This window comes from Manis javanica, chromosome 10, assembly GCF_040802235.1.
Source record: "Manis javanica isolate MJ-LG chromosome 10, MJ_LKY, whole genome shotgun sequence".
In the NCBI taxonomy this organism is placed as follows: domain Eukaryota; kingdom Metazoa; phylum Chordata; class Mammalia; order Pholidota; family Manidae; genus Manis; species Manis javanica.
Window position 1 is genome coordinate 114,922,044 of NC_133165.1, and position 17,514 is coordinate 114,939,557.

The following is a 17,514-nucleotide window of genomic DNA, read 5'->3' on the forward strand; positions in this document are numbered from 1 at the left end:
GCCTGTGAGCCCTGCTCACACCCCTGGCTACACCCGCTGTGGCTCAGATGCCTCCGTTGGCCTCTGCCCCTCCCCTGTCCTCGCCTCGCCCCGGTCTCGCCTGGGTACACGTTCAGTAACCAGCCCTTGGAGAGTTTGGGAGGCTGATGGTAAAGTCTGCGGGTTCCCATGCTGTGAAAATGCCACCACAGCCATTTTCAAGCTGCCAGCGCAATGCCACCGGACACAGAGCTGGGAAGGAAGGGCAGCAGCCACCTGTATGCGGATTTCCACCTGCAGCCATAACACCTCAGGGCATGGGGGATGGTGAATATGGTAAAACAATCAGGCAACAATGAGTTTTGAATATTTATTACCATTGTGTTTAATATGATTTACTTAACTGTAAGTTTATATTATTTAATAATGACTGTTTACACAACTGGCTCCCAAAATTCCTGAAAGGGTGACGGTAGCTCTGATGGTCTGCGTAAGACCTGGGCCCAGCACACCCCTGGCTGACCCCATGCCAGGCTTGCGGGCGCCCCTCCTCCCCTCTCCAGCGGCTCCTTGTCATGCCCCAGCTGCTGCTGCCCTGCCCACCCTCTGTCCCCGCCCCAGATGGGTGCACCCCAGCCCCCAGGCTCAGCCTGACGGCTTTGCAGTGAGTGCTTTGGGGAGGGGGGAGGAGAGCAGCCGGGAAGCGCCTCGAGGCCCAGTGTGCGGTGTGCCGTGGCTCACGTAGCAGTGGCTCTGGTGGGGGCGCAGACAGCTCTCCTCGCCCAGGATCAGCTCCCAGCAGAGGAGGGTGGCGAAGGGCTCTGTGCAGGGTTCATTTCCAAGCTTTTGTCAAATTGCCCTCCAGGGTGTGCCCCACCCCCTGCCCTCCCCACCAGGAGTTAGTGGCTATAAGGGGGCTCTTACTGTGCACACTGTAAAGTCCGGTGTGCATGCTTGGTGAATGTCATGGGTGTGGGGCCCTGGTTTTCCCCTTCCAGTTCTGGCTCAGCACCCTCAGATCGGCTCTGTTGAGAGCCAAAGGCTCTGGGCTTGCGGCTGAGGCAGTGGCCTTGGGGTCGTCCGGCTTGCGGGGAGTGTCTGTGCCTCCTGCTCTGAGGTCACCGCCCGTCCTCTCCTTAGGTACAGAAAGAACCTGAAGGCCCTCTACGTCGTGCACCCCACCAACTTCATCAAGGTCCTGTGGAACATCTTCAAACCCCTCACGAGGTCAGTGGCATTCTTGGTGATCTCACTGGGGTGGGAGGCCCTGTCCCTTGGCACTGGGGATGGCTTCCCTCTCCAGGCACCTCTCCAGGAGCTTGTGCTTACGGGGTTGCGGAGCTGACGGTCGTAAACAGGAACACTGCTCACAAAAGCGGTGAGGTTTGCACCTGGTATTTTAAGTCCCGCCGTGACCTGAGCACCTCCTTTAGTTACCTGTGTCGGGGTCCCTGACACCACCCTCAGGTTCAGCCTTTCACTACAAGGACTCACGGAACTCAGAAGAGCTGTTACACCCACGGTTCTGGTCTTTAAGACAAAGGACATAAGCCCCAGCGGTGAAAGGCACGTGGGTGGAGTGCAGGAAGACGGGCGTGGGCTTCCAGTGTTACCCCTAATGTTCATGCTGTCGGCCCTCTGTTCTCCCCACCATACGTGACACAGGTGGAGAGTATTGCTCTTTAGGGTAGCCCATCTGAGTCTTGGTGTCTAGGGTTTTTTTCGGGGTTGGGCTGTCACTTAGGCACAGAGCTGCAAGGTGACCTTAGTTACTCAGGGTGCAGCCCTTCCCACAAATAGTGGGACTCCTGCCACGTGTCACAGTGTTGGCGTGAAGCATAGTGTGACCCCAGGCTCCAAGCACAGGCATCTCATCAGGCCGGACATCCCAGTGGCATAGCGATGTCTCCCCAGCCTCGCGGACCGGTCCTTTCTCGGGGCTGTGCAGGGTTGGAACCGACCCTGACTACGCACGGCCCAGTGAAAGCCTGAAGAGATGGAGCTCCAGCCTGGAAACAAGGCAACTTCAGGTTGCTTCCCATCCGGCCTCTTTTCCCACTGGACCATTCCTGTCTCAGTTTTGGGACGCGGAGTTCAAGGGTATGTCAAGGCCGCAGGGGCTGTGCTGGGGCCACACAGGTGGCTCTCTGACCCCCACTGTGGCCGCATCCTTCAGGCACAAACTACGCACTGCCACATAACGGGTGGGGAGGTGATGAGACCCAGCGTACAGTGGCTCCAGCCACCTGCCTGCAGCGGGAGGGGTGCTTGGTGCAGGAGGGCACAGGTGTGTGCGAGGAGGTCAGAGCGCCTGGGCAGGTGGTTGCCTCCCAGCACCCCCAGGCCCAAGAGCACAGACGGCGCTGGGGTCCCAGGCACCTGCCTGTCCCCACCCATGGCTGCTTCCCTGGGGGAAGGGCTGCATCTCCCCCTTGTCCTTGTGGCCTGTGTCTGTCACTGCATCTGGCTCTTGGGGCAGTGTGGGCAAGCATTAGTCTTTGGGGCCTGGGACCCTTCGTCGCTGGTGTGGTGGCTGAATGAGGTCCTCCAGGCATGTCCCTACCCAAGTCCCTGGAGCCTGTGGATACGTACATTATCTTTCGTGGCAAAGGGGACTTTGCAGACATGATTGAGGTGTGGACATCTGGATGGGAGATGGCCCCGGATCGTCTGTGGCCCAGTGTGGTGACAAGGGGCCTTGGCAGAGCTTTCCTGGCTGTCACCAGGGGAAGTGGTATGACGGGAGGCAGGTCAGCGACGCGGCCCTGAGGATGGAGGAGGGCTGAGCGAGGGATGCGGGGCCTCATAAGTGGCGCAGCGGGGAAGCAGATTCTCCCCACCAGCTCTGGAAGGAGCCGGCCCTGCTGACGTGTGGTTTTCTCCCTCTGGGGCCTCTGTTGGACTTGTGACCTGAGGTGGTAAATGTGGAGATCAAGCCACTAGGTTTGCGATAATCTGTAACGGCAGCTGCAGGAAGCTAAGACACCGGGGCCCTGCTCCCCGTCCACGTCACTCATACTGTGCCACCTCTTGGCATCCTGTAGACCCTGCTTTTCTCACCTGGTGAGCGTGTACACATACAAGTGTGCTCACACATGTACACACCATCAGTGACCCCACTACTGTCTGAGGTGCGTCCCTGCCGTTTGCTCCGTGTCTGGCATCGCCAGGCCCTGCTGCCCCCAGAGCGCCACCTGCCTTGCCCCTGGGCCCTCATGTTCTCTACAGCGTGGCCTCACTCTGTGTACTTGCGTGTCTTTGTACCTAAGGTCTGCCAGGCTCAGAGTGAGGCCCTGGGGTCCAGAACTGGGAGAGGGGCAGCCACTGTCCTTGGGTACGTGTTCCAGTGAGTGGCAGAGTAGAACCTTCCAGTTCGACACCACCCAGTGGTCCCACAGAGACCGGCAGGGTGTCTGTGGCATGTGACGGAGGAGCTGGCCAGCTCCCTCCAAGGGGTGAAGTCTGGTGCCCCGTGGAGGAGGGGGTCTTAGTGGGCGGAAGGGTGAGCAAAACTCCCTCCTTCAGGACTGCCGGATCTGGGATTCGTGGTCTGTGATGCTGGGCCGCGTGGGTGGGGTCCCCTGGAGCTGTTCACCGCTGCTCTCTGGGCCGACTCAGGCTTGAGGAGGGACTTGCCAGCATGTCCTGTCATGTAAGGAGCGATCCCGGAGGGACACTGTGCCCGCCCCCCTTCAGTACAGAGTCCTGGGCTCTGCAGAAGCAGGAGGCCCGTGTGTTACCCGCAGGTTAGGCTGGGCAGGGCCGCAGCCAAGAGGAGGGGTTTCTGCCCTGCTCCGAGATGCCCTCCCTGTTAATAAATCCCCCTGTGACCCTCCGATCAGATCAAGGGGTCGTGGCAGGCTGACGTCTAATCTCCTGGAACGGAAAGCTCTTTAAAGGGAGGTACGTTGTCCAGGACGAGAGCTGCTCTGCCCGGGGAGTGGGAGCCTCTCTTGCCCCCCTCAGCTGCCAGCACTAATTGCTGAGGCCCTGACTTGTGCGGCCCTCCGGTGGGGTCAGACGCAGTTCTCGGATCTGCAGGCTCCACTGGGAGAATTCCTGGAACGGCAGGTCTGAGTCAGCTCCACTTAGTATGGGGGGAGATTTTTGTGGCCAAAGAGTTCATTATTTTTACTAGGATTCCCTGCCTGTTTTCCCACCTGGTTTCCTGGGCTGCAGACATGCGCCACCGGGAAGCTGGGTTTTGTTTGTGTGTTTTGTTATTTACCCAGGACCAGCACACTGGGGCCATATTTGACGTAGTGAGAAAGCCGGTGCTGGTCACCCCGCTGCCCAGAGGTGGTTCAGATATGCCTTCATTCACCTTAGAAAAGTTGAGTTCTAGACACCCCAATAAGTTCTTGGGGGGAAAATCACCTGCTACTGATGTTTGCAGCACAGTAGCCTAGACGATGTGGTGGTTCTGGAGCCAGACTGCCTGTGCTTGACCCGGCACTGCCCCTGACCATCCATTTGCCTGGGCAACAGGTGCCACTGCTCTCTGCCTCAGTTTCCCTGTACAGTTGATAACGCTACTTATTTCATTCCATCATCACAACATTTCACTCACTAAATACACGTAGGGTGTTTAAAACAAGGTCTGCCTGGCACCAGTAAATGTACCATGATAGCTACTAGGGTTTTTTAATTTTTACTATTAATTGATTGCTTACTGATTAATTATAATTTTTTATGCACCTCATATGCCAGGCACCCCAAAACAATCCTATGAAGTCAGCTCTATTTTCCTTATTCCAAAGGAGAGGAGGTAGATGCTCAGAGTGGTTAAGCAGCTTGCCTGAAGTCACACAGCAAGTTAAGGCTCTGCTGGGATTCTAACCCAAGCCTGTGTGGCTCTACTCCTGACCCTGCTCAGGTGTGGAGGTCAACGAGTGCCAGGAGAGGATCACAGGAGCTGGGGAGCAGGGGACTGTGGGCTGTGTGAACTGACTGAGACCTAGAGTCCTCATAGACAGTGCGACAGCTGTCTGATGCCTGAGAACAGGAGGGTCCCCGGGCTCGACCCACGCCTTGCTACTCTGACCCGTGTAGGTGGGGCCTGGTGATTCTGCCGCACGCCCTTGTTGGGATCTCCTGAATGAGCCGCCCAGGGGCCCTTCCTAGGCTGAGAGGCAGGAAGCAGGGCCCTGTCTGCGTCTGCCAGCTGGAGGGGGTGAGGCAGAAACACAGAAAGGTGGAGGGGGGCTTCTGAATGGGCAGGGGTTATCTTCGAAGCCTCCCTGAACCTCCCAAGCTGACCCCTGTGTCCCTGCAGACGGTTCACGTGGAGTGGCCAGGCCCCCTTTGCCCCTCCGGGCAGCTGGGGGTCTGGGCGCCCCTTCTGATTCCCCTTACCCACTAGGGGGAGCCAGTGCACACGGCTCGGCCGCCCGCCGCTCCGGGCTCAGGGCTTGTGATAAATTGTCGTAAAACAGCCGTTGGTTACACGAGGGGAGGAGGTTCTGGATCCAAGGGACTGCGCAGGGCCTGCCGCTAGCCCTGCGGTGTGGTGCACTTGGAAACTTGTGTAAGGCGGTAGGTACATCCACGTGAAGTGTTCTTACCACCAAAACAGCAACAAAAGTGCAGAGGGGCACGAGGAATCCTTTGGAGACAACGGAAATGCTTGTTCCCTCATTGTGGTGACAGCATCAGGCTGCACGCTCGTGTCCAGACCCATCAAACTGTACATGCACGTGACGTAGGTGCAGGCTGTGCACGTCGGCTGGGCTTGAGCAGAGCTGTAAAGCCAAAGCGTTCAGGTGATCGGCTCTGGGAGGGCCTGTGCCCGGCCCCTGCTGCTCACCCTTTGCTCCTCCCTTTCTCGTCCCCACTTGGCAGTTGGGGAAACTGAGGCCTGTTGAACAATATTCACAGGTAGTGATGCCCACCAGGTGTGAGACAGCGGGCTGCTTCAAAAACAGTCTCGCTTAGAAGGGAGAAACCCCATTTTCAAGGGGAGATTGAGGCCCTGAAAGGGGTAAAGTGGTTGGGAGGGCTCGACTCCATCATGCTTGCTGTACTGTGGCCCCCAGGGTGGCACTGTCCTGGCAACATGGGGAGGGTCTTTTGTGGTCCCTGCAGCGATGTGGAACCACTGTGTCCCCTGCCTCCACGGGACCCCGCAGGGAGAGGAGACACCCCAGTGGGACAGCGCAGGCCTCTGCACCCCAGTGAGGGCCCCCCCGGCTCCCATACTGTCTCCTGTATCTATGCAAATTCACAGCAGATTCAAATTGGAGGCAGATATTTATGAAAGTGAAGCATCTGCAGACACATGCTACTTCTAGTATATTCTGGTTTCACGTCGAGTCAGCATTTACATTTTCTGATATAAAAAATGCCAGCATTGTTCCTCCAGCTCTCCTGCCACCAGCCCCCCTCCCAGGCCCCTGGCCTCTCTTGCCACCTCATTATTTTTATTCTCTTGCTTCTGCTTTTTCAGTCACAAGTTTGGGGAAAAAATCACCTATTTCAACTATGTGAGTGAACTCCGTGAATACCTCGAGGATGACCAGCTGACAATCCCCCCGGAAGTTCTGCGGTGAGTCAGACCCAGCCCGGGAGGCAGGGAATACACCTGCACGTTTCCACAGGCTTCATTTCCGAACGTGTGCCCGGCCGGCTCTGGCTCAGAAATCTGCAGCAGGGGATGCTAACCGCTGACTCAGAGAAGCAAAGCCGCGAAGCTTGTGTACAGGAATGAGATGTGTCTCTCTCCCACCATTGCAAACCTGATTTAAAATGTAGAAGCTATAATGGTAACCGCTATTCTCTCTCTGCCTTGGTGTTCACTGGTTTTGTTTTGAGCAGAGATTTAGGGGGATCTCTTGAGTGTGTGGCTAACAGCGTGTGCGGAGTGGAATGTTCCCAGGCACATTACAGGCGCTCTGGAAAACAACCCATCCAGTGGCTTTTTGCTGAAAGTTAACTGTTCTGGCTGTTCTCCAGAACGTTCTCTGATGGTAGACATGGTCATCACTGTCCCTGTGTGGCTTTTGAGCACTGGAAATGTGGCTGGTACCATTGAGGCACTGAATTTCTAACTTTATTTTATGTTACTGTGTCTGCTACTTCATCTTATACACCCGCCGAGAGGGAACCCCCCTCTGATGGTCTCCCACAGTAGGGTCAGGTGAGCCGAGGAGGGTGTGTGGGCAGCCCTGGCCCCACCGCCAGGGCAGGGGCAGGACCCAGTCCAGCCCTGTCTCTAACCCCTGCCTGGGCACCCTCTGCTCTTTGCATCTCCCTCTGAGGGGCTCCTTTGAGGGGGCAGGGCCCTTGCAAAGCTGCATGCAGGTGAGGTTGGTGGCCTTGTGGGCGACTGGAGGTGTTAGGTTCCTGTGGGCACCAAGTGCCAGGTGCTGGGAACACAGAGCTGTGTAGAGAGTGTCCCTGCCCTCAGGATGTCCCACATCGTGGGGGCCATATGTCAGTGACAGCTGGGGCTGGAGGAGGCTCTGAACTCAGCTGAGGAGGGGATATCAGGGAAAGCTTCCAGGAGGAGGCGCCTCCCAGAGTGAGTTGCAAAAGGACAGTTGTCTGGATCAAGAGGCCAGGGAAGGGTGCTCCCAGCAGAGGGAAGCTCTCGTGCAAACACATGCGGGCTTGTCAGGAGAGGCCAGATACTTGATGGGAGTTGGACTGTGCTTGCTGCCTTCTGTGTGGACACTCCCCGGCAACGGCGGATGCGAGTGTGTGTGCATGTGTGTGCATGTGGCAATGTGGCACGTGGGCCCAGAAGGATGAGACTTAGGTATCCTGCAGACGTCCGTGGGGTGTGCAGCCCCCCACAGCACCTGGAGGCAGCCCCTCGTGGCCGAGGCTTCTCCCCTGCAGGGCGTGAGCTGATTCCTGTCGTGTCTGCAGGTATGACGTGAAGCTCCAGAACCTGCGCAAGGGCCCGCCACCACTTCCTGCGAGGACGCCACCGCCACGGCCCCCTCTGCCCACCCAGCAGTTTGGCGTCAGTCTGCAATAGTAAGTGAGCCCGGGGCGTAGCCTGCCCTTGTTTCCTCTGGGGAACTGGGGAACACTTCCATGTCCAGGAGAGTTTTGTTGAGACCTTTGCCTTCAGCAGCCCAGCTTAACCGTGAGGGAGGCTGAAGCATGAGCTGCTCGCTGAGACTGGAGGGCCCGCTTCTGTGTGTGTCTGCGCCCCTTTGCTCGGGAGGCCCACCCATAAGCAGAGGACCAAGAACCTGGGGTTCTCAGCCCAGCCTACGTCACTGCTGCTGCCTGGCTGTTCTGGCTCCGGAGCCGTAGGCCACAGCCAGGGCCCTTCCCACCACCTTCCAAGGAGGGATGGGTTGGGTCCCACTGGGCAGGAGCATCAGTAGCCGGTTTGCAGTTTGCCCCCGGTGCATCCCTGAGTGACCAGGCTGTGCCTCCCACCGACGCCCATGCTGGTCGCAGGACACCCGTGAGAAGCCAGCTGTTGGGTTCAGCCCCCCAGAGTTGGGGCTGAAGCTGTTGGGTGTGCCCCATCCTATCTGACTGATCTTACCCCTTATTAGTCACATGACCTTGAACTTGCTCCACCTCTCAGCTTTTTTCCTTATTTCTAGAGTGAATGAGTTGGGTGATGTGATCTTTAATCTTCAACAGCTGCTTGTAAAGGATTCTGGGCCGCCTGTCCAGGCTGACTTTGTCTCTTTCAAGACTCATCCCAATGGCACCTCCTCCAGGAAGCCTTCCTTAGTGCTCTAGACTGTACACAGAGCCCCTTCTCCATCAGAGCCTTGATCTGAGCAGGCTGCCATGGGGGCATCCTCCAGCTGTTTGCCCTGCTTGGCAGTGAGCTCCTTGTCCAGCCACATTTCCTCCTCTGCCTCTGGCAGTAGGCCAAGTGCCAAGCCACCTGGAATAACAGAAGATGAAGATGTTTATCCTGTAACCACAGGGGTGGCTGGGTCTGGTCAGCGTGCTGTGCAGGAAAGTCAGGGTCTAGAGCGCGGTGGAAGGGCCTGCAGAGCAGCTGGCTCAGTCCCACTTACGTTAGTCATTTCTTGTTAGAAATTTGCCTACAATTTGTTTTCTTACAAAAACCTGATGATCTTGAAGACCCACCCATGGTGGACCTGATATACTTTGAAAGGTTGACAATCAAGAAGGCTGTGAGTGGTGCCTGGGCTGGGGGGTTGGGGGTGCCTACCTGCCACGCCACACCTGTCACTTGCCTTCATGAGGCTCTGGGTGTGCGGACTCCTCGTCCTCTCTCATGGGCTCTGGGGCTACAGGGAGGCAGACATGGCCCTGGGGACCCCCTCTTTCTCCTTGGCCTAGAATGGGTGTGGTGGGCGGAATCATAGCCCCAGCGATGTCCCTGGAACCTGTGAATATGTCACCTTGCATGTCAAAGTGGCTTTGCAGACGTGGTTAAGGGTCTGAGATGGGCAGTCATCCTGAATAAGCCAGGTGGGCCCAGGTCAGCACAGGGGTCCTTATAAGAAGGGGGCAGGAGGGTCAGGATAGAAGCAGGAAGCAGAGGTTGGCGGGATGTGGAGCCATAGGCCAGGGAATGCAGGTGCCTCTAGAAACTGGAAAAGGCAAGAATGGACTCTTCCCTGGAGCCTGCAGAAGGAACCAGCCCCTGATAACCTTGTTTCCAACTACTAGGTTTATGGTAATGAAGCAGCCGTAGGTGGCAGGCCACTGTGAGGTGGGTAGCTGGGTGGGCATGTCGGGGAGGGGGCAGGCAGGTCTGCTTCCCATGCCCTCAGTGAGCACCAGCAGGGGTCCTGGAGATGGAGGGGGTGGGCCTGGCGGGTGAGGAGGTGGGAGTGGGTGCCTGGGTGTGTCACAGCAGCTAGAGAGGGCTGTTCTCCAGAACGTTCTCTGATGGTAGACATGGTCATCACTGTCCATGTGTGGCTTGTGAGCGCTGGCACTGTGACTGGTACCATTGAGGCACTGAATTTCTACCTTTATTTTATGTTAACTGATGTAAATTTAAATGCTCATTGGACGGCGTTGGACTTCACGCCTGCCTCTCCACTCAGCCCAGCATGTAGGTCGAGTTCCCTTAAAGGGGCCTTTTGTAAGCACTCATGAACGTAGGATATGTTCAAGTATAATGTGTCCCAGATACATCTGGAACAGAAGTTTACCACACAGCAATTCCTTTTCCTGTTCTGAATATTGTAAAAATGCTGTGACCAACCACGGCTAAAGGCCACCCAGGAAGGCGGGACTGGGAATCCACCTGCAGTGACCAAAGGCTCCTCTGGGGGCGCTGGTGAGAGCACGGCTCCCGGGTGAGGGTCCCAGGGAGGCCCGAGCCATTGTGCAACTGTTTTACCAAAGTTCCTAAGGCCTGTGCTGGGGGCCTCTGTACTTTCAGCCCATCCTGTGGTTCTGCGCTGACAACTGCTCTTGGGACACGGTGGCCCTTGGTGGTCACAGCTGAGGCCTCTGGTGTTCCCATCAGTCCCTTAGTCTGGTGGCTGCAGCAGTACTTTCTGGATTTCCTCTTTAGTTGTTCAGAACCACTTGTGTCTCCTTATTGCCAAATAAAACTTTAAAAATGAAAATAAAAAAACCAAACTCATGGATTCCCAGCACCGTCTACCTGTGTACAGTGTGGGGGAGATTGTTAGGACTTAGCTTCGTCCTCACCGGGGCACGTTCGGCCTTCTGTTTGGAGCAGGTGCCTCTCTGAATGTGTTGACACAGCAGTTGAACTCCAGAACTGTCAGTCATCAGATCGAAGGCAGATACTAGAAGTGTCTGTTGTCAAGGCCATGGTTCATTCCTGTTCTAGGGCTGGTTATACTATAAAAATCAGTTCATTATATCTTTAGAGAATGAGTGTCATTGGACAAACCTTCGAAAAACATTCTGTGTGTGCCACTTTGAGAGATAATCCATGTGATTGCTGCTTTAAATTAATATTTTATGCTGTTTCATTGCAAATGACTATAATAAAGTGGCAATAAACATATTAAATAAGGCACCAGATATGTAATTTGTTTGGACTATGAATGAATGAAAGTCATTAAAATTCATAACCAAATCCTATTCACAAATGTTAATTCGCTGAGCTAAGTTCAAAAGCACACAACAGAAAACCATCACCTTAGAACAAGCTAATTAATTTAATATATTAAAGGGAAGTTAGAGATTCAAGAGATCTTTGCTTGTTTGCCATCCCTAAAGGGGGAAGATGGAAGTGTACATCTGCATTTAGTACAGCCCTGTCTGGGCAGCTGTGGGGTATTGGAAAGAGGGTGGAACCTCCTTAAGGGCAGGTCATATTCCCTTAAGTTCTGACATTCCCACTTTGGGAAATCAAGCTAGTGATCTAAATTCTCATCCTGGTTTCTTTCACTGTAACTAGAGTTGAAACCCTGCCCTCCTCACCCTCTAGGGCTAAGGGAGCTTAACCATAGGGTGTACAGACAATGTGAGCCAGTTCCTACTGTCCAGCTTTCCTGCTTTTATTCCTTCGTAGTCCCCTTCTCCAGGAAGCCTTCCCTGTTATCCCACACAGACTGGGACCATTTGTTAAAGACTATTCTTTCGTCCATTGAATTTCTTGGCATCCTTGTCAAAAAGTAATTGACCATAAATGTGAGGACTTATTACTGGACCCTTAATTCTTTGAGCACCACACTATCTTTATTACTGTGTCTTTGTAGTAAGTCTTGAAATTGGAAAGTGTGAGTCTTTCAACTTTGATTTTCTTTTTCAGGATTGTTTCGTCTATTCTAGGTCCCTTGAATTTCCATATTAATTTTAGAATCAGCTTGTCAATTTCCACAAAGAAGCAGCTGGGATTTCAGTAGGAATTATGCTGACTCTGTAGGTCAGATGGGAGGACTGCCATCGGTATCATGTGCTCCAATCCAGGAACACAGGATGTCTTTCCATTTACTTGGATCTTTACATTTCTTTCAATAATGTTTATAGTTTTCAGTATACCTATTTTGTACTTTGTTGTTAAACTTAAGTATGTTATTCTTTGTGATGCTATTGTAAATGAAATTGTTTTCTTAGTTTCACTTTTTGGTTTTTCATTGCTAGTGCACAAAAATACAGTTGATTTTTGGATACTGACTCAATATCTTATAACCTAGCTAGACTCATTTATTAGTTCTAATAGATTATTTCGTGAAAATGTTTAGGATTTTTTATATCCAAGATCAGGTCATCTGTAAACAGAGAGTTTTACTTGTTCCTTCCCATTCTGGATGCCTTTTATTTCCTTTTCTTGCCTGATTGCACTGGCTAGGACCTCCAGGACAATTTGGATAGAAACGGTAAGAGCAGATGTCCTTGTCTCGTTCCTGGTCTTACCCAGAAATTAAGTTTTTCACCATTAAGTGTGATGTTAGTTGTGAGTTTTCAGTTTCCTCAACCCTTTATCAGGTTGAGAAAAATCAGGAAGGAAAAATCCCTTCCATTCCTAGTTTGTTGCGTGGTTGTTTGTTAATTGTCCTTCACGAAGGGGTGTTAGATTTTGTCAAATGCTTTTTTCTTGCCTCTATTGAGATGCTCACACAGCCTTTGCCCTTTATTAATGTGACACATGACATTAGTTGATTTTCATATGTTGAACAAACCTTATATTCTTGGGCTAAATAACATTATCATATTACATAATCTTTCTATAAATTGCTGGATTTGCTTTGCTAGAGTTGATGTTTTTGTGTCTGTATTGATAAGAAATAATGATCTGGGCTCGCCTTGTCTTGCCACGTCTGTGTCTGGTTTTGGTAATACTAGCCTCCTAGAACTGGGAAATGTTCCCTCCTCTTCTATTTTTTGGAAGAGTTTGCACAGGATTAGAGTTAATTCTCCTTTAAACATTTGGTAGAGTTCACCAGGGAAGCTGTGTTATCTTGAGCTTTTCTTTGTGGGAAGTTTAAAATTACTCATTCAATCTCTTTACTTGTTACGTCTGTTCGGATTGTATATTTATTTCTTCTTGAGTCAGTTTTGGTAGTTTTGAGTCTTTAGGAATTTGTGCATTTCATTCGGCTACTTGGTTGGCGTATGTATTCAGAATACTTCTTGTGATTTATTTCTGTAATGTCACTAGTAATGTCCCCTCCTTTGTTCCTGATTGTAGTAATTTGAATCTTCTCCTTTTTTTCTTGGTCTTTCTAAGTAAGTCTTGTCGGTTTCATTGATCTTTTCAAGGAACCACCTTTTGGTTTTGTTGATTTTTCTCTATTGTTTTGTATTCTCTCTTTCTACACTAATCTTTCTTATGTCCCTCCTTCTGCTTTTATTGGGTTTAATTTGCTCGACTATTTCAAGTGTCTTGAGGTGGAGGATTTGGTTATTGATTTGAGATCTTCTCAACACAGGTGTTTACAGCTGTCAGTTTCCCTCCAAGTCTGCTTCAGATGCATCCAGTAAGTGCTAGTATGTTGTGTTTCCATTTTAATTAAAGTATTTGCTACTTCCTCTTGTGATGTTTTTCTTTAACGCATTGGCTTTTCATAGTCTGTTGTTAAATTTTCACACATTTCTCATTGATTTCTCCTTTCATTCCAGTGTGGGTGGAGAACTTCCTTTGTATGAGTTAATTCCCTTTACATGTATCGAGACCTGTCTGATCTAACAAATGGCCCTTCCTGGAGGATGTTCTGTGGACCCTGGAGAATAGTGTGCTGTTGTGGGTGGGGTGTTGGAGAGTTCTCTGCTGGGTCTGTGGTTTATAGTGTTGTTTAAGTCATCTGTTTGTTCATCTTCTGCTAGGTTGTTTATTGATTATTGAAAGTTTAGCACTGAAATCTCCAGCTGGTATCGGTCAGTTGTTTATTTCTCCTTTCATTTCTGTCAGTGTTTCGCTTCATATGTTTTGGAGCTCTGTTGTTAGGTTATACACATTATATTTTCTTGATGAATTGACCCTTTTGACCCCTAAAAAATATCCTTCTCTGTCTCTAGTAACAATTTTTGCCCTCAAGTCTATTTTGTCTGATGTCAGTGCCATTCCAACTCTTTTTAGTTGGTGTTTGGTGTGGTATATATTTTTGCATCCTTATATGTTTAACTGATACATGCCTTTTAATCTCAAGTGTGTCTCTTGTAGGCAGCATACATTTGGATCATGCGTTTTCCCTTTATTTTGCCTCCATTTTTCCCTCCACATGGAGTGTTTAACCTGTTTACATTTAATGTGATTGCTGATTAGATAGGATTTACATCTGCCTCTTGCCCCTTGTTTTCTACGTCTTATGTCTTTTTTGCTTCTGTATTCCTCCATTACTGCCCTTTTTTATGTCAAGTAGATACTTTCTAGCATCCCATTTTAATCCTCATGTTTCTTGCATTGTGTCCTTTTTAGTATTCTCTTAGTGATTGTCCTAAGGATGAGAATTCACATCTTAACTTACAACAGCCTAGGTCTGATCAGCAATAATTTCATTTCCATAGTGTCCCAAAATTTTGCTCCATTCTTTATTCCTTCCTTTGTGCTGTTAGTGTCACACAAATGACATCTTTATTTGATGTCCACTAACACAAATTTATAATTCTTGCAATGGGCTTAAAAGGATAAGAGGGGGGACAAAAGAGGTGCCAGCAGTGGTCCATGTGCACCGCCTTTGCTGTTCCCCTATGGGGTCTCCTTTCCCTGTGCTCCTTATCGCCTCCTGTGGAGGTGAGAGGGGAGAGACCAGACTCCAAAGATGCGGGGGAAGAAAGAAATGGAAGGATCGTGGAATTTTCAAACCCTTGGAAGAAGTGGGGGCGTGTCTCCCTCCCCATACCTCTCCTCCTTCGGTCCCATTTGGAGGAAGTGCGGTCTGATGGGAGCAGATTCAGGGCTAGTCTTTGGGCTGCTCATCGGTGAGCAGGAGCGCATCGGTGAGCAGGAAGGTTCCAGCCGAGCCAGACTGAGATGGTGGGTGTCTGGCTTCCTGTCCTCTTTGCCTGCGTGCTTGGGATGTGCTGGTCTGGGGTCCCTGCAGCGTTTGGCTGTCTGGTGAGCATAAGCTGCTGCTACCTGGGAGTGGCCTCCTGGGTAGGAAACAGGCCTGCTTAGGGGCTGGTTCTAAGCCCCGACTCTGTTAGCGTTCTGGAGACTGGTCTAGCTAATGATACAAAGCTGTTTCTTGTTCTCCGTTCACCTCCCAGAGAGGGCAGCTGCGCAGTGGTGGGTCACACTGTTTGTGGGCCTTGTCCCCACAGCCCAGGACCCTTAGCTCATGCCAGACCCCTAATTCAGAATACAAGGCTTTTGTCTGCTCCAGGTACAAGGACATGGGAGTCAGATTTTGATTTGAATCCTCAGCTGCATGACTTCAGATAAAATAATTCGCCTCTCTGAGTCGAATTTTGTCCTCTCTAAAAACAGGGACACAGTGGTGCAGCCAATGGGCTTAGCAGCTTGCCCGGCACACAGTAGGCCCCCAATATACAGTGGCTCCTGTGATGTTCATGTGCCCAGTTCTCTTGGTGGCCTGGACCTCCTGGCTGACTTGGTGGCTGAGACCTTTGCATATCAGTGATGTGAGCTGCAGCCAGCCATCCTGTTTCAGAAATTAGGAGGTGATGTGAGACAAATAACCATCTCACAGGGCTGGGAAAAGCCTGGTGCCTAGCAAGGCAGGCCTGCTCCACACTTCACTCCTATTACCGCTGCAGCTCAGGGCGGTGGTCCTCCCTCCTTGGCCCCACTGTTTGTTTCTGAAAAGCTACAGCCACTCCTTATTTGTGCATTCTTTGCATGCAAAACTAGGAAAAGAACATGCTCTGAATTACTGTAAGCACGTCTCTGAAGGGGAAGGGCTACAAGCAAGAGTTATGTGCTGAGAATCCCCACTGCCCTCTGCGGGGGTGGATGGCTGGGCAAGAGTGCACTGTGCTGGCTGGTGAATTGTTCTCGGCCTCTGAGAGCCGCCTGCCGGTATGCACTTCAGTTCAGGGTATGGGTGTAACACAGTCCACGCATCATTGCGGAGTTCCTGGCCCACAGACGTGGACATGCATGGGGACGGACCTGGTGTGATAGGATTCATGCTGCCCCAGGCATTCCCACCCAGCCAGGAAGCACACCACATCTTTTATCCAGTCGCTGGGGGCAATTGTCATTCTCTGCACTGCGGCTCTCAGTCCACTGAGCAACCCCTTTCCAGGCCAGCAAGTAGGGGGTGGGATGGGGAGGAGAAATCCGAACTGTGGGTTTCTGCTCTATCAAGAGTAGTAATTGAATGCCAGGGACGTTGTTCTGCAGTTAGCTGAGAGAGGCTCCGGCTGGATTGCAGATCTTAAATGCACAGGCAGGGGACATCATACTCGGCTGGGAGCCCTGTGACTCGGGGCTCATCCCTCCCCGTCTGGGACCTCAGTTCCTCATGATCTTACAGGCTCCTGGAAGTCTGCCTTTAAAACACAAAATGTGGGCTCAGTCGTAGCAGAGGGATCTTATAGTAGCTCATTGTAGTTGTGGCTCACTGGTGTCTGGCCTGCTCAGTAGGTTTCAGTGGGGCCCCATCCCAGAGTGGTGACTAGCCCAGGCTTTGGGGTCAACAGACCCAGGTTCTCTAGCTGTGTGACCCGGGCAAGGTACTGCAGTGTGCTGGGCCCGTTTCTTCATGTGAAATGGGCCATCCTGCCTGGCTTGGGAAGTTACTCAGCCTCTGACATTCCAATTATTTTAATTGCCATTACCTTAGACTTAATACCTTAGACTTAATGTAATAAAGCCCTTTACATCCTTTAGTGTTTAAGATTTGCAGCTCCTTGGAGGGAGGTTGCCAGCATCTCTGATTTTCATGTGAGGAAGCTGAGGCTGGGAGGCTAAGAGACTGGCCTCCCTCCAAGTGCAGGGCTAGGACTTGTACCAGTCTGTTTGGCCCCCAGAGGAAGTAGGGATAACGAAAAGAGCCTGCAGCTTTGGAGCATCCTGGGGAGAAGGGCCTGTCTGCTATGTCCTCCCCCAGGGATGCGGAGGAGGGCTGCCTGGAGGCCCCTGGGCCGCCGGCCACCTCCTCCCTCACAGAGGGGCACGTGGGGAACCGAGTCAAGGAAGGGGAGGGGGAGGGTCCAACCCACACTCCTGGGACAGAACGACCCCACAAAGGCAGTGATGGTCCTCAGGTCCCCTTGGCCACCTGGACTGTTGTTCCATGTCTCAGACCCAGAGCTTCAGCAGAGGAGAAGTCACCCAGAAACCCAGCTCACCAGCCAGATCAGGCCACTCAAAGGCCTAGTGTTGCCGCTCTGGACCCTCCCTAACAAAACTGAAAGCCGTCTTTGAAAAGATCCAGCTGTTCCCAAATGACTTAATGAAAGACAGAACAAAGTACCTCTCCATTCAAAGGAATACAGGAAAGCCAGCAACCAGCAATACAAAATTCCCAAAGGGAAATTACAAGGCAGGCCCGGAAGCAGGGGAAGGTACCGTAAGAAGAAAAACCAGTCAATAGAAGCAGACACAGTTTCCCTAGAGAAACGGAACAACAGGGTATTTATTATAAAGAATTGGCTCCCATGGTCACAGAGGCTGACAAGTCCCAAGATCTACAGCCAGCAAGCTGGAGACCCGGAGGAGCCGATGGTGTGTGTTCCGGTCTGAGT

At 52.0% G+C, this 17,514-nt stretch overlaps 1 protein-coding gene across 6 annotated transcripts in view; it reads left to right on the top strand.

Annotated features, from left to right (window-relative positions):
• ARHGAP8 (Rho GTPase activating protein 8) overlaps positions 1-17,514 on the top strand; it is a 63,655-nt gene that overhangs the window by 31,707 nt on the left and 14,434 nt on the right. For all 6 annotated transcript variants that reach the window (XM_073214008.1, XM_073214009.1, XM_073214011.1 and 3 more), the window contains exons 6-8: positions 1,120-1,206; positions 6,425-6,523; positions 7,849-7,959. In XM_073214008.1, the coding sequence (XP_073070109.1) occupies positions 1,120-1,206; positions 6,425-6,523; positions 7,849-7,959 (297 nt within the window). The remainder of the gene's footprint in view (positions 1-1,119; positions 1,207-6,424; positions 6,524-7,848; positions 7,960-17,514) is intronic.